The 16,348-nt window shown below is 43.6% G+C and overlaps 1 protein-coding gene across 1 annotated transcript in view; it reads right to left on the minus strand.

Moving 5' to 3' along the window:
• Nucleotides 1–3,735: 3,735 nt before the first annotated feature.
• LOC308292281 (uncharacterized protein) overlaps nucleotides 3,736–16,348 on the minus strand; it is a gene marked incomplete at its 3' end in the record, with an annotated part of 15,533 nt that continues 2,920 nt past the window's right edge. The window contains exons 3-9 of the mRNA XM_080734597.1: nucleotides 16,259–16,348; nucleotides 10,447–10,547; nucleotides 9,106–10,157; nucleotides 8,338–8,499; nucleotides 5,418–5,660; nucleotides 4,857–4,988; nucleotides 3,736–3,813 (exon numbers count right to left, since the gene is read on the minus strand). The exon at nucleotides 16,259–16,348 is cut by the window's right edge and continues 15 nt beyond it. Of these exons, the coding sequence (XP_080590723.1) occupies nucleotides 3,736–3,813; nucleotides 4,857–4,988; nucleotides 5,418–5,660; nucleotides 8,338–8,499; nucleotides 9,106–10,157; nucleotides 10,447–10,547; nucleotides 16,259–16,348 (1,858 nt within the window). The remainder of the gene's footprint in view (nucleotides 3,814–4,856; nucleotides 4,989–5,417; nucleotides 5,661–8,337; nucleotides 8,500–9,105; nucleotides 10,158–10,446; nucleotides 10,548–16,258) is intronic.

A 16,348-nucleotide genomic window follows, 5' to 3' on the forward strand; every position in this document is an offset into this window, starting at 1 on the left:
CCGGAAATGTAGTGTCAAGCTTTGTTATCCATTGTTTTAGTGTTAAGTTTACGGTTATGGTTATGTTTACAATAACAACTCAAAGACCAGCAGTCACAGGTCTATCCATTATAAAGGCGTTTTTATTTTTCTATATGAGTTGGCATGGTTTGCTGCAGAGCAGGTAGCAACAACGGACGTGTTTTGGTGTTAAGATGCACGTCGGAAAGTCGGACCTTTTCGACAAAAAGTTTGGTGGTCGGAGACATTATGGACAGGCTTTACTTGGGAGATAATAAGCTATGATCTTTTTTCGGTGGCATGTTATGTTTAATCAAACTACAACAACACGTTTACCTCATGTTATGTTTAATCAAACTACAACAACACGTTTACCTCAGTGCCTGGAGTGAACCACGGTTCAAACATTAATCGCACGTCCCAAAAAAGTGCAGTTAAAAGGAATGTGCGTTAACTCGTTATTATCGTCTTAAAGGAGTAGTTCACCCCCAAAATGACTTTTTTTCTATTGATTACTCATCCCATGGAGACTTGAGTTCAATAATACATTTTTGTGTTGTGTCGCATTTCTAAGACAATTTGATTATAGTAAATTTACCTCCATTGATTCTGGATGGGGACCCGAATGTATTTGGTTCCCCATCCGGAATTAACATTTATTGTACATTTATTGTATAAATAACTAAATATTATTGTCTCCATGGCATGAGTAATCAATAGCAAAAAAAAAAAAAAAACATTTTGGAGGTGAACTACTGACAGCCCTATACTAAATACACATGAGGGAAACAGTGCACATTCAGTGCACTAACATGGACACAGCTCAAGTCTACTCACTTGCAGTTCTCCAGGACTGGAACATTCACCATCATGTTGGAGCTCAGGTCCAGCTCTCTTATGGAGGGATGAGAGCTTACAGCTGAGACCAGAAGTTCACAGCATCTCTCTGACAAGTTGCAGTGAGCCAGGTCCAGCTCTCTTAGGGAGGGATGAGAGCTTACAGCTGAGACCAGAAGTTCACAGCATCTCTCTGACAAGTTGCAGTGAGCCAGTCTGAATGAAGAATGAAACACCAGATTGATTGATTGATAATCATATTTGAATTGGGGACCCCCAACCTGACAAGCACTTGGAACAATGCAGTGAGCTTGTAGATCGGCTATTTTCACAATGTTTTCTTTGGCCAATTGGGTTTTAAAAAGGTCTTACTTAAGTAATTAAATTGTACCGTACGTTAAGCTAATCATCTGGGGACCCCCAAAATAATTTGGGGACCCCCTTGGGGTCACATGTCGAAAATAGCCAATCTACAAGCTCACAAGCATTGTCCTTGACGTGCTGTGAGCTTGTAGATCATCTATTTTCGATGCACATATCTCGTTATATGCAGAAGTAGCCTCTAAATTTGCTCTAAAGGGATAATTACACTTTCAAACAAGTTTGTGGTCATTTTAACATCTAGGGACATAAGCTTGGGTTACCATGATATCAAGCTTATTAATACATTCTCACCTCAGCATTCATATTATATTCACATAATACAGTACATAATGAAACAGAAGTTATCAAAATAATTTGGGTAAATGTATCTTACCGTAGAATCTCCAGCCTACAGTGCAGACTCTTCAGTCCTTCACAGAGCAGCTCCAGTAGTCCTGGGTCCTGCAGGTCGCTTTCACTGAGGTCCAATTCTCTCAAATGGGAAGGATTAGAGCTGAGAGCTGAAGCCACAACTTCAACCTCTGTCTTTCTGAGCTTACAGCCAACAAGTCTGTAAATGCAGATTAAATAAGAGATTATTTATACATAGTTCACTGTCATGGAAGTTAACCACTTAAACCCTATATGGTTGAGCGGAGTCCCTCAGGGCTCTATGCCAGTGTCTTGTGTTATTGTGGGGAAAGCTTTAGCTGACTATAAAACCTTTGCTTGTGTCAGGTTGCGAGGAATTGTGAACTTTTAGTAGCCTACAAGTATTAGCATCGGATGTAGACGCAGTCTGGATAATATATGTGAACCAATCCTCATGTGGGATAACCTATTATTTCAAGATATTCCTTTCCTCTCAGTGATGAATATAAAGCAATCCATAATCTATCAGGTAACAGTGTTCCAGTGTCCTATACATCCTAGTATCATAATCTATCAGGTAACAGTGTTCCAGTGTCCTATACATCCTAGTATCATAATCTATCAGGTAACAGTGTTCCAGTGTCCTATACATCCTTGTATCATAATCTATCAGGTAACAGTGTTCCAGTGTCCTATACATCCCAGTATCATAATCTATCAGGTAACAGTGTTCCAGTGTCCTATACATCCCACTATCATAATCTATCAGTTAACAGTGTTCCAGTGTCCTATACATCCCAGTATCATAATCTATGAGGTAACAGTGTTCCAGTGTCCTATACATCCTAGTATCATAATCTATCAGGTAACAGTGTTCCAGTGTCCTATACATCCTAGTATCATAATCTATCAGGTAACAGTGTTCCAGTGTCCTATACATCCTAGTATCATAATCTATCAGGTAACAGTGTTCCAGTGTCCTATACATCCTAGTATCATAATCTATCAGGTAACAGTGTTCCAGTGTCCTATACATCCCAGTATCATAATCTATGAGGTAACAGTGTTCCAGTGTCCTATACATCCTAGTATCATAATCTATCAGGTAACAGTGTTCCAGTGTCCTATACATCCTAGTATCATAATCTATCAGGTAACAGTGTTCCAGTGTCCTATACATCCTAGTATCATAATCTATCAGGTAACAGTGTTCCAGTGTCCTATACATCCTAGTATCATAATCTATCAGGTAACAGTGTTCCAGTGTCCTATACATCCTAGTATCATAATCTATCAGGTAACAGTGTTCCAGTGTCCTATACATCCCACTATCATAATCTATCAGGTAACAGTGTTCCAGTGTCCTATACATCCTAGTATCATAATCTATCAGGTAACAGTGTTCCAGTGTCCTATACATCCTATAGTATCATAATCTATCAGGTAACAGTGTTCCAGTGTCACAACCTGGCTCTTAGGCCATGACAAATCGAGGAGGACACGAGGCAGTGGCTTTTAAAGTATAACAATAATTTATTAACAGATGGTGTAAATGATAATGTACAAGAGTTTGAGGTGTGTTAGTCAGTAATCAGTAGTGTCAGCAATGCATGGATGTGTGGTAAGTGTAGTGTGGGGTGTTGTAAGGTGTGTAAACTAAGCATAAGGAGAAACAATAGGTGCTGTCGTCATGAGAGGGAGAGAGAGAATGAGGGTGCCATGGTGGCTTTATAGGGCTCCAAGGAGTACTGGCCAGGTGCTCCCAATGCCCCAATCAGCCACCTCATTGGCCGACACCCATGGCTCTGTGGGGAGAAGCAGAAGTACAGAGTTCCACCATGCATAGGCTAACACAGGCCCTAAGGCCAGGCCAAGGGGCCGTGACACCCTCCCCCTTCAAAATGAGGGACCATAAGGGACCGACATTCTAAATAATAACCTAAATAACTAACAAGTAGTACTACTAAATTCAAACTGATCAGTCAAGAGAAAAAACTAATACGTATAATATATTGAATGAAGAAAAAAAAAACGTGTTAATTAGTGAATATAAATGCCATTAAATACTATCTATTACCATTAAATACTATATCAATACCATTTGCCCCCAATAAATTCCAGTCCAACCCGTCCTGTCTACCACCCACACACCCGGCCCCCTCCTCAGCAACCAAGATTGACCATGGATTCCTGGAGCATCTGAGAGGAGGAGATCAGGAGGCAGGAGCAGACAGAACAGGCCTAGAGGGACAAAAAAAACATATGTCACATTGTTGCCTTCAATTTAAGGCACCCTGGAAAGAACATTTTCAACCCCTTTAATGTATATAATGTCGAGCCACTAAGACTGACACATTAGGGACCAGCGAATTAACCTGATCTAGAACATTTCACTGAATTGAGCAAGGTTAGTAATCAGACTTCTGAACAAGGCAAGGCGATGCCCAGCGTGATCCATCTTTCTCAGGCAGATGATTAAACAAAGTATCCAGATGACCAAGTGTCTCAGAGTTCTTTAACAGACCTTGCCACAATGATGGATCAACGGTAGGCAACACCCATATCCCAGTTGCTAAACATGCTGCATGAACATCCAAGTTGGACTGCACATCCGGTGGGCGGGATTCACAAACATGAAATGGCTTCAGTAAGTTAACATGACATAATATGGTGGGTTTCCTCCGCTGAGGAGTAAAAAACAAATAGTTTAAGTCAGACATTTTCTTAACCACTGTATGAGGATCTGTAAATTTGTCTTGAAATGGCGAGCCTGTGATGGGCAACAGTGCCAACACACGGTCACCAGGGCTGGAAACTCTCTGCTCAGTGCTTCTGTCTAAATAAGGTCGGTGCCAAAACCCATTCACATAGTCAAGTAAGTTGCGACGAGGCTCTATCGCCTTCCACTGGTTACTCAGAATGACTAATGGTACAGTATGGCCAAAGACCAGTTCGTTTGGAGACTTTAGACTAAACCCAGTGCTTTTCTGTGCAACCTCTCTGATTGAGAGCATTAACCATAGTAAACACATAACAGTGAGAAAATAAACTGCACCGGATTTCAAGCGAGGGAGTAGGCCCCCACAATCAATGATCAAATGTCCAAAAGGTTTGCTAATTTCAGGAATTGTTTCAGAAACGGAAAACATTGGTCCTGAACCCCAATTCTGTTTCTTCCCCAAGTCACACTCAATTGCTTCGGAATTAACACGGAACATGGCACGCGTCAGTGCATCAGCTGGGACCACTTCAGGAACCTCGGTTTCACTCTCCTCAGGTTTTACCAAAGGCACCTCGTCCACTACTAAAGTTGGTGGCACATCCGTCCACACACGTGCACCAGCCAACCCATTACCCAAGATCACATTTACCCCTGCCACAGGTAAAGCGGGACGCACAGCCACACCTGTCAGACCCTGGAAGAGATTGGAATAGAGCATGATGTTGTGAACAGGAACATTGAGGACAGTTAAACCCATCCCCAACACAGGAATAGAGGACCCTGTAGCACTCTCCCTAGTAAATGGTAACACTGATGCCTCAATAAATGTATCGTGTGCTGCTGTGTCACGTAGTATATTTACTGGCACTTTAACATTACTTCCTACAAGTGACACAAAACCTGCACTGATGAACGGCCTGTAGGACGCATCAACCTCAAGATTTTGACATTTTGACATTCCACATTTTGACCCTTTGACTCCCTTAACCTGTACCTCTTCCAAGCTTGGCGCAGGCACAGCCATAGCCGCACCTTTCGCAGAGGGAGAGGTAGACATAGTCTTTGCTTTTAGAGCGTAACAGTCAACTTTCCAATGGCCTTTCCTATGACAGAAGTTACATACTTTCTCCTCACGCGTGCCATGACCAGGGTTCGCCTCCGGTGTAACCGCCATGCCTGAACTACCTGGAGAGCCCATTTCGACACTCTCGTTGCCAGCACGGGACTGGACAAAGGAGCGTCGCTCCCCAGAAGAGCGCCTGTGTGTCAACACATATTCATCTGCCAAAGCAGCGGCTTCAGCAGCAGTTTGAACTTTCCTGTCACTAATGTAGTTGGCAATATGTTCAGGCAATGTGTTCTTGAACTGTTCGAGGACTATAAGGTCACACAACCCTTCAAAGTCCTTAACTTCCAAGGCGGCACACCAGCGGGCGAAATAGCATGACAAATCGCGTGCAAACTCTAGATGAGTCTTGTTCTCCATTTTTCGCCACGTCCGAAAACGTTGGCGATAGGCTTCAGGAACAAGTTCAAAGGCCTTCAATACTGTAGACTTAACCACTTGGTATTTCTGACTATCAGCAGGACTTAGACATGAGTAGGCCTCCTGTGCCTTGCCTGTTAATACACATTGCAGCATTAACGTGCGGGCAGACTCTGGCCATTTACGTACATCGGCTACACGTTCAAACATGGAAAAGAAAGTCTCCGGGTCCTTTTCGTTAAACTTGGGCACTAGGCGCAAGTTATTGAAAATGTCAAAATCGTGAGTTTGAGATCCCGAGGGCGTTGCCCTACCACCAGATAAATCCCCAGCAGTGAGTTTACCTTCTTTTATTAGCTCAAGCTTTGCACGTTCAATCTCCAGTCTAGACTGCTCTAATTTTAGCCTCCCTACCTGTAACTCTTTCTCCAACTGATTATTCTTCCCCTCTGCTTGCAACAAAAGCAACTCTTTCTGTTGCTCAAAAGTAAATTGAGTAGTGGGCATTTTAGGCATGGTCACTGGTTCAGTTAACGTTTCCTCATCCTCTTCCTCAACTACAGATTCTTCAAGAATCCCCTTGTCCTTTAAGTTAGCGATCAAAATAGACTTTACCCGCTCCTTTAACCTTCTGTCTGTAATTTCTATCTTAAAGTGCTCAGCTACTCCCAGCAGCTGGTCCTTAGTGAAATCATCTAAGGTTTCTTCACATGGAGATGCAACAAAGTCCTCAATCTGAGACATTTTCAAAACAGTAAGTTCAACTGGTCAAGACAAAAAAAAAAAAAATGTGACTTACTTATTTTCAAGGTATTGTGTAGTTAACTTTTAAAGAGCAAATACTATTCGTTTAAATGAATAGAGAAAAACTAATTCCAAAATGGAACAAATGCTCCCCCTCTGTCTCGTTAGGACAGGTGAGACAGGTGCGCCTACAGGAGCGGCACTCCCCCTACCTCAACTGCCTAACCCAACTAAACTAACACAACTTGCCCTGGGTCTTCAGTGGGCCTCCCGAGTAACCACACCTCCATGGCAATCTCGGTGGTCACCACCCAATCCCATCTTGTGTGGGACCGAGTCTAACAAAATACAATATTCAAACAAAAAAAACAGTGCGTCCCCCTGCGGGTAACACCTCTGACCTACATGGGTGGGGAGTACCGCCCCTCAGACTTTACCAGACACACCTGCCCCACCTGTCCCAATTACCACACGGTAACTGATAGACAGCACAAACCAAAAACCAAAAAAAGAAAACCAAAATAATTGTATTTACCCAAACAATTACTTAGATTACTTTTACTTAGATTACTTTTACTTTTACTTTAACTTAGATTACTTTTACTTTTACTTTAAATAACTCAAACAAACTCAAAACAAAACCAGATTGTTAACCCAAATAAATCAAACGACCACTACCAAGCGCCTCCTCCTACTGCCGTGACCAAAAATGCCAATAACTATACCAGCTTTAAACAACACAGGAAGATTACTTTACCTGTCACCAATGTCACGGCCAACCCGAGTTCCAACTTTTCACGAACGGCGCGAGCCCCCAATTTGTCACAACCTGGCTCTTAGGCCATGACAAATCGAGGAGGACACGAGGCAGTGGCTTTTAAAGTATAACAATAATTTATTAACAGATGGTGTAAATGATAATGTACAAGAGTTTGAGGTGTGTTAGTCAGTAATCAGTAGTGTCAGCAATGCATGGATGTGTGGTAAGTGTAGTGTGGGGTGTTGTAAGGTGTGTAAACTAAGCATAAGGAGAAACAATAGGTGCTGTCGTCATGAGAGGGAGAGAGAGAATGAGGGTGCCATGGTGGCTTTATAGGGCTCCAAGGAGTACTGGCCAGGTGCTCCCAATGCCCCAATCAGCCACCTCATTGGCCGACACCCATGGCTCTGTGGGGAGAAGCAGAAGTACAGAGTTCCACCATGCATAGGCTAACACAGGCCCTAAGGCCAGGCCAAGGGGCCGTGACACCAGTGTCCTATACATCCTAGTATCATAATCTATCAGGTAACAGTGTTCCAGTGTCCTATACATCCTAGTATCATAATCTATCAGGTAACAGTGTTCCAGTGTCCTATACATCCTAGTATCATAATCTATCAGATAACAGTGTTCCAGTGTCCTGCATCACAGTATCATCTATTTGTGTAGCAACGGTGAGCAAAAGCTGAGCTTATTATTTGGTATTCTGTTACATTTAACCTTAAGAGGATAATTTATTCACACTCAACTGATCCGTCGCATGAGGGAAATTATTTCCCAATAAACCAGACCTACAAAATGTCCAAGGCATGCGACGATGCAAAGCATTGTAAGCCTGTAGATATTGTTTAATAAGTGACATCTATGAACTTGTACTACAGAGTGCTTTCACCACGGTGAAGGGGGTTTAATTACAGTATTATTATCGGAACCTTTGCATCTACCTTCAATTCTGATCAATTCTTATAGATTTAACTGTAATGGCAGATTGTCTCTAGCCTACGATGTTTCTATTCACTTGACTACTAACCGAGCCTTTCTGCAGTTCCTCACAGCTGGGATCAGTCTGTTTCGAAACTGCTCTGATGTGTTGTATTTGTTCAGGTCAAACTCTTCCAGAACATCCTCAGACATCTGCAGCATGAAGGCCAGAGCTGAACACTGGCTCCCAGACAGTTTCTTCTTTGATCCGTTCTTCAGGTACTTCTGGATCTCCTGATGTAATGAGTGGTCGTTCATCTCCATCAAACAGTGGAAGATATTGATACATCTGTCAGGAGAGGCATCACGAGAGCACATCCTCTTCAGGTTCTCGATGGCTTTCTGGATCTCCTCTGGACTTTTCTGTATCTGACCCAGTAGGCCATTTAACAGACTTTGGTTGGACTCCAGTGAAAGGCCATGAAGGAATCGAACAAGTAAGTCCAGGTGGCCATTTTTACTCTCACGGGATTTTTTCATAGCAGCTTTCAGGAAGTCTGAGAGGGAGCTCTCACTCTTGTATTGTTGGCCTTTCAGGAATGTCTTCAGTACCTTCGTGTTATTCTGTTTGAAACAGTGGAACAAGTAGACTGCAGCCAGAAACTCCTGGATGATCAGATGAACAAAGCTGTAGACTGTTTTCTGGAAGAGCACACTCTGTCCTTTGAAGATCTTTGTGCACACTCCTGAGTACAGTGAGGCGTCTTTCACATCTAGACCACACTCTTCCAGGTCTTCTTGGTAGAACATGATGCTGCTTTTCTCTAGATGTTCAAATGCCAGCCTTCCCAGCTTCAGAAGAACTTCCTTGTCAGTCTCTGTGAGGTGCTGTTGATTAACCTCATCTGTCGTACCATACTTCTGCTTCTTCCTCTTTGTCTGAATCAACAGGAAGCGGCAGCACATCTCAGTCAGGGTCTTGGGCAGCTGTCCTATCGTGTGTGTCATCAACATGTCCAGCAGAATGGTAGCAATGATCCAACAGAAGAGTGGGATGTGACACATGATGTAGAGGGTCCTTGATGTCTTCAAGTGTGAGAGGATTCTGTCGGCCAGCTTCTCTTCACTGAATCTGTTCTTTAAAGACTCCTCCTTCTGGGGGTCTGGGCTGGTCTGTTCCTCATCATTGAATCTGTTCCTAAAGTACATCTCCTTCTGGGGGTCCGTGAACCCTCGTACTTCTGTCACCATGTCAACATATTCAGGAGGGATCTGATTGGCTGCTGCAGGTCTGGTGGTTATCCAGAGGAGGGCTGAGGGGAGCAGATTGCCCTCGATGAGGTTTGTCAACAAAGCATCCACTGATGATGTCACTGTGACATCAGAAACACTGTTGTTATTTTGGAAGTGGAATGAAGACCTGCTTTCATCCAGACCATCAAAGATGAAGCCAACTTTCCAGGCAGCGAGCTGCTCTGCTGTGACCTTCTTTAATGTTGGGTGGAATTCATGGATCAGTGTGAGAAGACTGTACTGCTCATCTTTGACCAAGTTCAGCTCCCGGAATGAAAAGGGAATCAGGAGATCTATATCTTGATTTTCCAAACCCCTTGCCCAGTCCAGAATGAACTTGCGCACAGAGAATGTTTTTCCAATGCCAGCGATGCCCTTGGTCAGAACTCTTCTGATGGGTGTCTCTCTGCCAGGGCGGGGTTTAAAGATGTCACAGCAGTTGATTGGTTCGTCATGGAAGGTCTTCATGTTGGAAGCTGTCTCAAGCTGCATCACCTCATGTTGCCTATTAACCCCTTCACTCTCTCCCTGTGAGATGTAGAGCTCTGTGTAGGTGCTGGTGAGGGAGGTTCCAGACTCTTCTGTCATGTGGTCTTTCACTTCATCAAGACTCTCCAAACTGACCTTATAATCCTTCAAATCACCCTGCGGACTGACATCTGAAATTAGAGAAAAGAAGACATTAACATTCAAGTTAATATATAATTTTGCATCTTTACATTACTAATTAAATGCCCTTCAGAAAATATGCAAATTTCTAAGAAAAACAGCTAAAAGTAATAACACAATATCAGTTGTTTTTGTTTTTTAGTTAATAGTTGGTTGTTTAGCTTCATTCTTTGCACTTAGATACTAACACTAATTTAAACAAGTAGTCTGACTTTGATTTCCGAAATGTATGTGTTCAATTCATTAATATTAATTAGTGCAAATTATATCCAGTCTTACTTTGTCCAGGTGTGGTGTGACTGGGTGTCTTCAGTCCAGGTGTGGTTCTGGATCTCTTGGACACCTGCTCTGTCACAACACAACCACTCCTCTTCCTCTCTCTGTGGAGGAGAAGACAACTACTTATGAATATAGACAATGACTAATATAATATAAATATATCAATATCACTCCAAGGCCTGAAACAGGGGGGGGGGGGGGGGGCTGGGCTGCGTTACTCTCCGCCTGGGAGAGCCTGGCTCTTTGGCTGACTGGTAAGTAACATATGTGCCTTGTTGTAATACGGCCCGGGTTCGCCTCCTGGCCGGATCGCGGTCACGTTACACATGTACCACATGTTGAGAACCACTTCAATAAAGGATGCTGATAGTTAATGTCTTGTGTCCATAATGTTTGTACAGAACCAGACTGGGAACAGAACCCATGGAAATTACATGTGACACCATGACATGACTGTCCAAAATGACATGAGAAATAGTAGAACAGAGTGCATATCTCCACCAGGTCGGGTTGGCTACAGTTTCAGTCTTTGACCGGAGGTTCCAAACACATTTTGCAGAGTGTCAAAATACACACAGGTCAATTCAGTACAAATCAATATGCTCAGTATTGAGCAAGATATTAACATTAATTCCCTGATGAGATCATACATACATGACATACATGCTAAATTATTCCTAAATGTAACTTTTAACATGACTCAACATTAGGCTATCTATCTACCATCCAGCAGAAAAAAAGTATGCTCCCACTGCTGAAAATACATCAAGATTGTCAACATTAACCTTGAATCTACTGTGGTTCTCAAACTTTTTCATGTCAAGGACCACCAAATTGACACCACGGATCCCCATTTACCAGGGACCCCCCATAAGAGAAGATGTTTTAACGCTCTAGCAGTGAGTCTCAACCTTTTAATTTCAAGGACCCCCATTTAAAGACATTTCCATGTCTGAGACCCCAATTTATATTGTAATCAATGTTCATTTAACTTTGAGAAATGTACAAATTGAACCAAATGGTCAGCGTCCATTTGCACACACACACACACACACACACACACACACACACACACACACACACACACACACACACACACACACACACACACACACACACACACACACACACACAGGTGAGAGTGCTCACGGTTTCCGAAGGCTACAAATTCTCCATAGCCGGGCAGATAACAGAAATAATCGTTCACTTGCGGATACAAGCACCAAAATTGGCACACATACTCCTTAGGGATTGCTCTTTACATAAAACCATCTGGCCAAATAAAATTTCAAGATGGCGGCCATTTTTCAAGATGGCCGCCATTGAATATACAGTAATCTTGCATTCCGCAATAAAATACCATAGACCTGTCCTATTTGAATGATCTTGGTGTCAAATTATACATTTTTCACTATGTAGAATCCAGATTTGGACCCATGGACTTACTCACTGGCTTCCTTGTACCATATCAGTCCCGGAATCCTAATATTCTGCTAAATTAGAGGTTTGTGTTATGTGTTATGTCTTAGTATTGTTAGAGGTTTATAGTGTGTATGTGTATGTGTGTGTGTGTGTGTGTGTGTGTGGGGGGGGGGGGGGGGTAATGTAGTAACTCAACAGAGCGGATTTCAATGCACAGCGGCTGACGCGGCTAAAATGCATGGTAGATATAATAGCGCCGTGGGATCACTCTTTGTCTAGTCTCTATTCTTCGACCTTTTCGACTTGGGTAACCCTGCCAGGAGTACAAGACTCCTGCCGACATAGCTCTGGGGGTCATGGAGACATGCAAACTGCCTCACCACGATAAGGTGATGATCCCGTTGAGGCAGGAGGTAGTTTTTTTTTTTTTTTTTTTTTTTTTTTTTAGTTTTTTCTATCTAGGGCCTAGGCAGTATAGTAAAATAGTATAGTAGGCCTAGACTACAACGCTTCTAAACCTCGCACCTGCAGCTGCACAGTGCCGTGCAGGTCAGACCAAAGCGGTAGCATTTGCATCGACTGCAGCATTCCAACTTGCATCCACACTTGGTCAGCTGCTGGCAACTCTCTGCAATGGGTGGGAGCTCAGTCCAATCAATCTGCCACAGATCTCCTTTCTTGGTCCAGCCCCAGTTGTCAGGAGTCTGCATTTCTGGTTGACATACTGTTGACTGACTCCAGATGCAGGCCGCTTGATAGGAAGCGCGCTTCACATGTTGCTTCAGTGCTGCTTGCGTTGGAGGAATGGCTTTGTATGGCCTCTGCTTCCGAGCAAACAAGTGCTGGATCAGTCGTACATCATGACCACAAACCTCTCCAAGGTTTTCAGGTCTTCATCATCCACTACAGGTGGGTAATGGCTGAGTTTGCTGAAGACACCGGAAGCCTCATCACAAACATTCCAGGTTTGCCATGCAGACTTCTTCCCCTTTCCGCGGAATGCTGAAACAACATCGCAGCCAGTGAAGGCATGGAAGAAGAGCATCCCTATTCTCTTTTCTGCAAGAGTGCAACACAGGTCATGAACATGAATCCACTTTAAGTTCTGTCTTTGGCCAAAGGCAACCCACAACTGCTGCAGACCGAGCTCCTGAAGTGCCTGCAGAACACTGACTGCGATGACAACAACATCTGTGTCGTTGGCTTTGACCATGATGACCTTGCTGCCTGCTTCTGTGGCATGCCTGGCATGCACAAAGATCTGTGTGTGACTGCATGGTGCCACCCCAGCCAGATTGATAGTGCTGTTGCTGAGAGCATCTTCTTCCTTGGTCACAATGACCACATTTGGTGAGGCCACACATGCTATCTTATCAGCCAGAAAGTTGAATGGCTCAGCTTTGTTGTCATTTTCTCTCATAAAGTCACCCTGCGTCTCACCCCACGTCCACGCTTCGATCTAGTTTCAGCTAGGACTAGATGGCCAGTAAACATCAAACACAATGTCTGTTCTCTTGTACTTGGTAGAGTATCCTTTTATTGTAGGAAGGACATCAAGCATTGCGTACTCTTCAAACGTCTTTGAACTCCTTGGAGGCAGACGCTTCACCAACGCTGCCCCATCAATGATGTTTACCAGCCATCTAGTCTGAAAGCTGAAACTAGATCGAAGCGTGGACGTGGGGTGAGACGCAGGGTGACAGGCTTGGGCAAAATTCCTTCAAAATGGCAAAACTTTATGAGAGAAAATAACAACAAAGCTGAGCTATTCAACTTTCTGGCTGATAAGATAGCTTGTGTGGCCTCACCAAATGTGGTCATTGTGACCAAGGAAGATGCTCTCAGCAACAGCACTATCAATCTGGCTGGGGTGGCACCATGCAGTCACGAAGAAGCGGACACACGGATCTTTGTGCATGCCAGGCATGCCACAGAAGCAGGTCATCATGGTCAAAGCCAACGACACAGATGTTGTTGTCATCGCAGTCAGTGTTCTGCAGGCACTTCAGGAGCTCGGTCTGCAGCAGTTGTGGGTTGCCTTTGGCCAAAGACAGAACTTAAAGTGGATTCCTGTTCATGACCTGTGTTGCACTCTTGCAGAAAAGAACAAAGGGATGCTCTTCTTCCATGCCTTCACTGGCTGCGAGGGGAAGAAGTCTGCGTGGCAAACCTGGAATGTTTGTGATGAGGCTTCCGGTGTCTTCAGCAAACTCAACCATTACCCACCTGTAGTGGATGATGAAGACCTGAAAACCTTGGAGAAGTTTGTGGTCATGATGTATGACCGATCCAGCACAGCTGAAGGTGTCAATGATGCGAGGTTGGACTTGTTTGCTCGGAAGTAGAGGCCATACGAAGCCATTCCTCCAACGTAAGCAGCACTGAAGCAACATGTGAAGCGCGCTTCCTATCAAGCGGCCTGCATCTGGAGTCAGTCAACAGTATGTCAACCAGAAATGCAGACTCCTGACAACTGGGGCTGGACCAAGAAAGGAGATCTGTGGCAGATTGATTGGACTGAGCTCCCACCCATTGCAGAGAGTTGCCAGCAGCTGACCAAGTGTGGATGCAAGTTGGAATGCTGCAGTCGATGCAAATGCTACCGCTTTGGTCTGACCTGCACGGCACTGTGCAGCTGCAGGTGCGAGGTTTAGAAGCGTTGTAGTCTAGGCCTACTATACTATTGTACTATACTGCCTAGGCCCTAGATAGAAACAATTAAAAAAAGAAAAAAAGAAAATACAAAAAAAAACTACCTCCTGCCTCGACTGGATCATCACCTTATCGTGGTGAGGCAGTTTGCGTGTCTCCATGACCCCCAGAGCTATGTCGGCAGGAGTCTTGTACTCCTGGCAGGGTTTCCCAAGTCGAAAAGGTCGAAGAATAGAGACTAGACAAAGAGTGATCCCACGGCGCTATTATATCTACCATGCATTTTAGCCGCGTCAGCCGCTGTGCATTGAAATCCGCTCTGTTGTTACTACATTACCACCCCCCCCCCCCCCCCCACACACACACACACACACACACACACACACACACACACACACACACACACTATAAACCTCTAACAATACTAAGATATACACCACCACCTATTTTACCCGAGTCAGACATAACACAAACCTCTAATTTAGCAGAATATTAGGATTCCGGGACTGATATATGGTACAAGGAAGCCATTGAGTAAGTCCATGGGTCCAAATTTGGATTCTACATAGTGATAAATGTATGATTTGACACCAAAATCATTCTATTCTATTCATTTTATTGCGGAATGCAAGATTACTGTATATTCAATGGCGGCCATCATGAAAATTGGCCGCCATCTTGATTTTTTTTTTGGCCAGATGGTTTTCTGAAAAGAGCAATGCCTAAGGAGTATGTGTGCCAATTTTGGTGCTTGTATCCGCAAGTGAACGATTCACCTGTAATATGCACTTTATCTGCCTCGCTACCACTGAAACGGATTGTCAGATGTTTCAATACTGATAAACAGAACAGTGCATGGTTTTCACGTTGTTAAAACAACAACAGTTTCTACACAGTGTGGCCGTCTTTTCTCCTTTGCCAGCTAACGCTTGTAGCCCCCAAACAATAACACTGCACACCATAGCCCTTTTTCCACAGACCCAACACCACACCACTCCACACCACACCGCCCACTTGTGCCAGGTTTTCCACTACAAGGACCTGGGTAGAGTGGTGTGAACAGGCTTGTCAACTCTCCTGGATTTCCCAGGAGTCTCCTGGATTTTGAACCCCTCTCCTGGGAGTCTCCTGGATTGGCAAATCTCCTGGATTTCTCCTGGATTTGGTATCAAACTCCCAAAATTCACCAGAACACAGGAAATTACATCTACTATGTAAAAAAATGTATGGGGGAGGACCCCCAGACCCCCCGCTTTAGGGGTGGGGCAATGAATGCAAGAAAGATCAGACACATATTCACTTAAGTAATGACTTAAAAATTAGAAGTCATCATTAAAGATGTCCTTTGGTTCAGTCATCAATACATGCGTATAAAACATGCACAAAATTCACCAGAAGTGGTACTAAACATGGTACTAAAATGTATCCAATTTAGAGTAGGTCTGAGCTAGGCCAAAAACTTCATAATGACTGATCACTCACTGACTTTTCATTTAGACCACCAGGATATAGTTGTAATACATGGCAATAGATTATATTGTGTTATAACCACTATTATAATCTACTATTATTATAATTATCATAGTAATACATTAATACTTTATAGTGTATTATAATCACAGTTATAATCCATTATAGTGAATTCGCCGAAAAGCTACAAGTTTGCATGCTTGCTCACTCCTGCCCTGCATCTGATCACTTTGTTAGTGTTATATATTGTATAGGAGGATTGACATACTGTGTGTGAGGAGGTCCAGGTTCACTGAAGTTGGGACCTTCTCCTTTAGACTTGTCACTCTTCATAGACACACAGCTGGGTGTTGGAGAC

This window comes from Nannobrachium achirus (genome assembly GCF_963921795.1).
Source record: "Nannobrachium achirus genome assembly, chromosome: 10".
NCBI classification, from domain to species: domain Eukaryota; kingdom Metazoa; phylum Chordata; class Actinopteri; order Myctophiformes; family Myctophidae; genus Nannobrachium; species Nannobrachium achirus.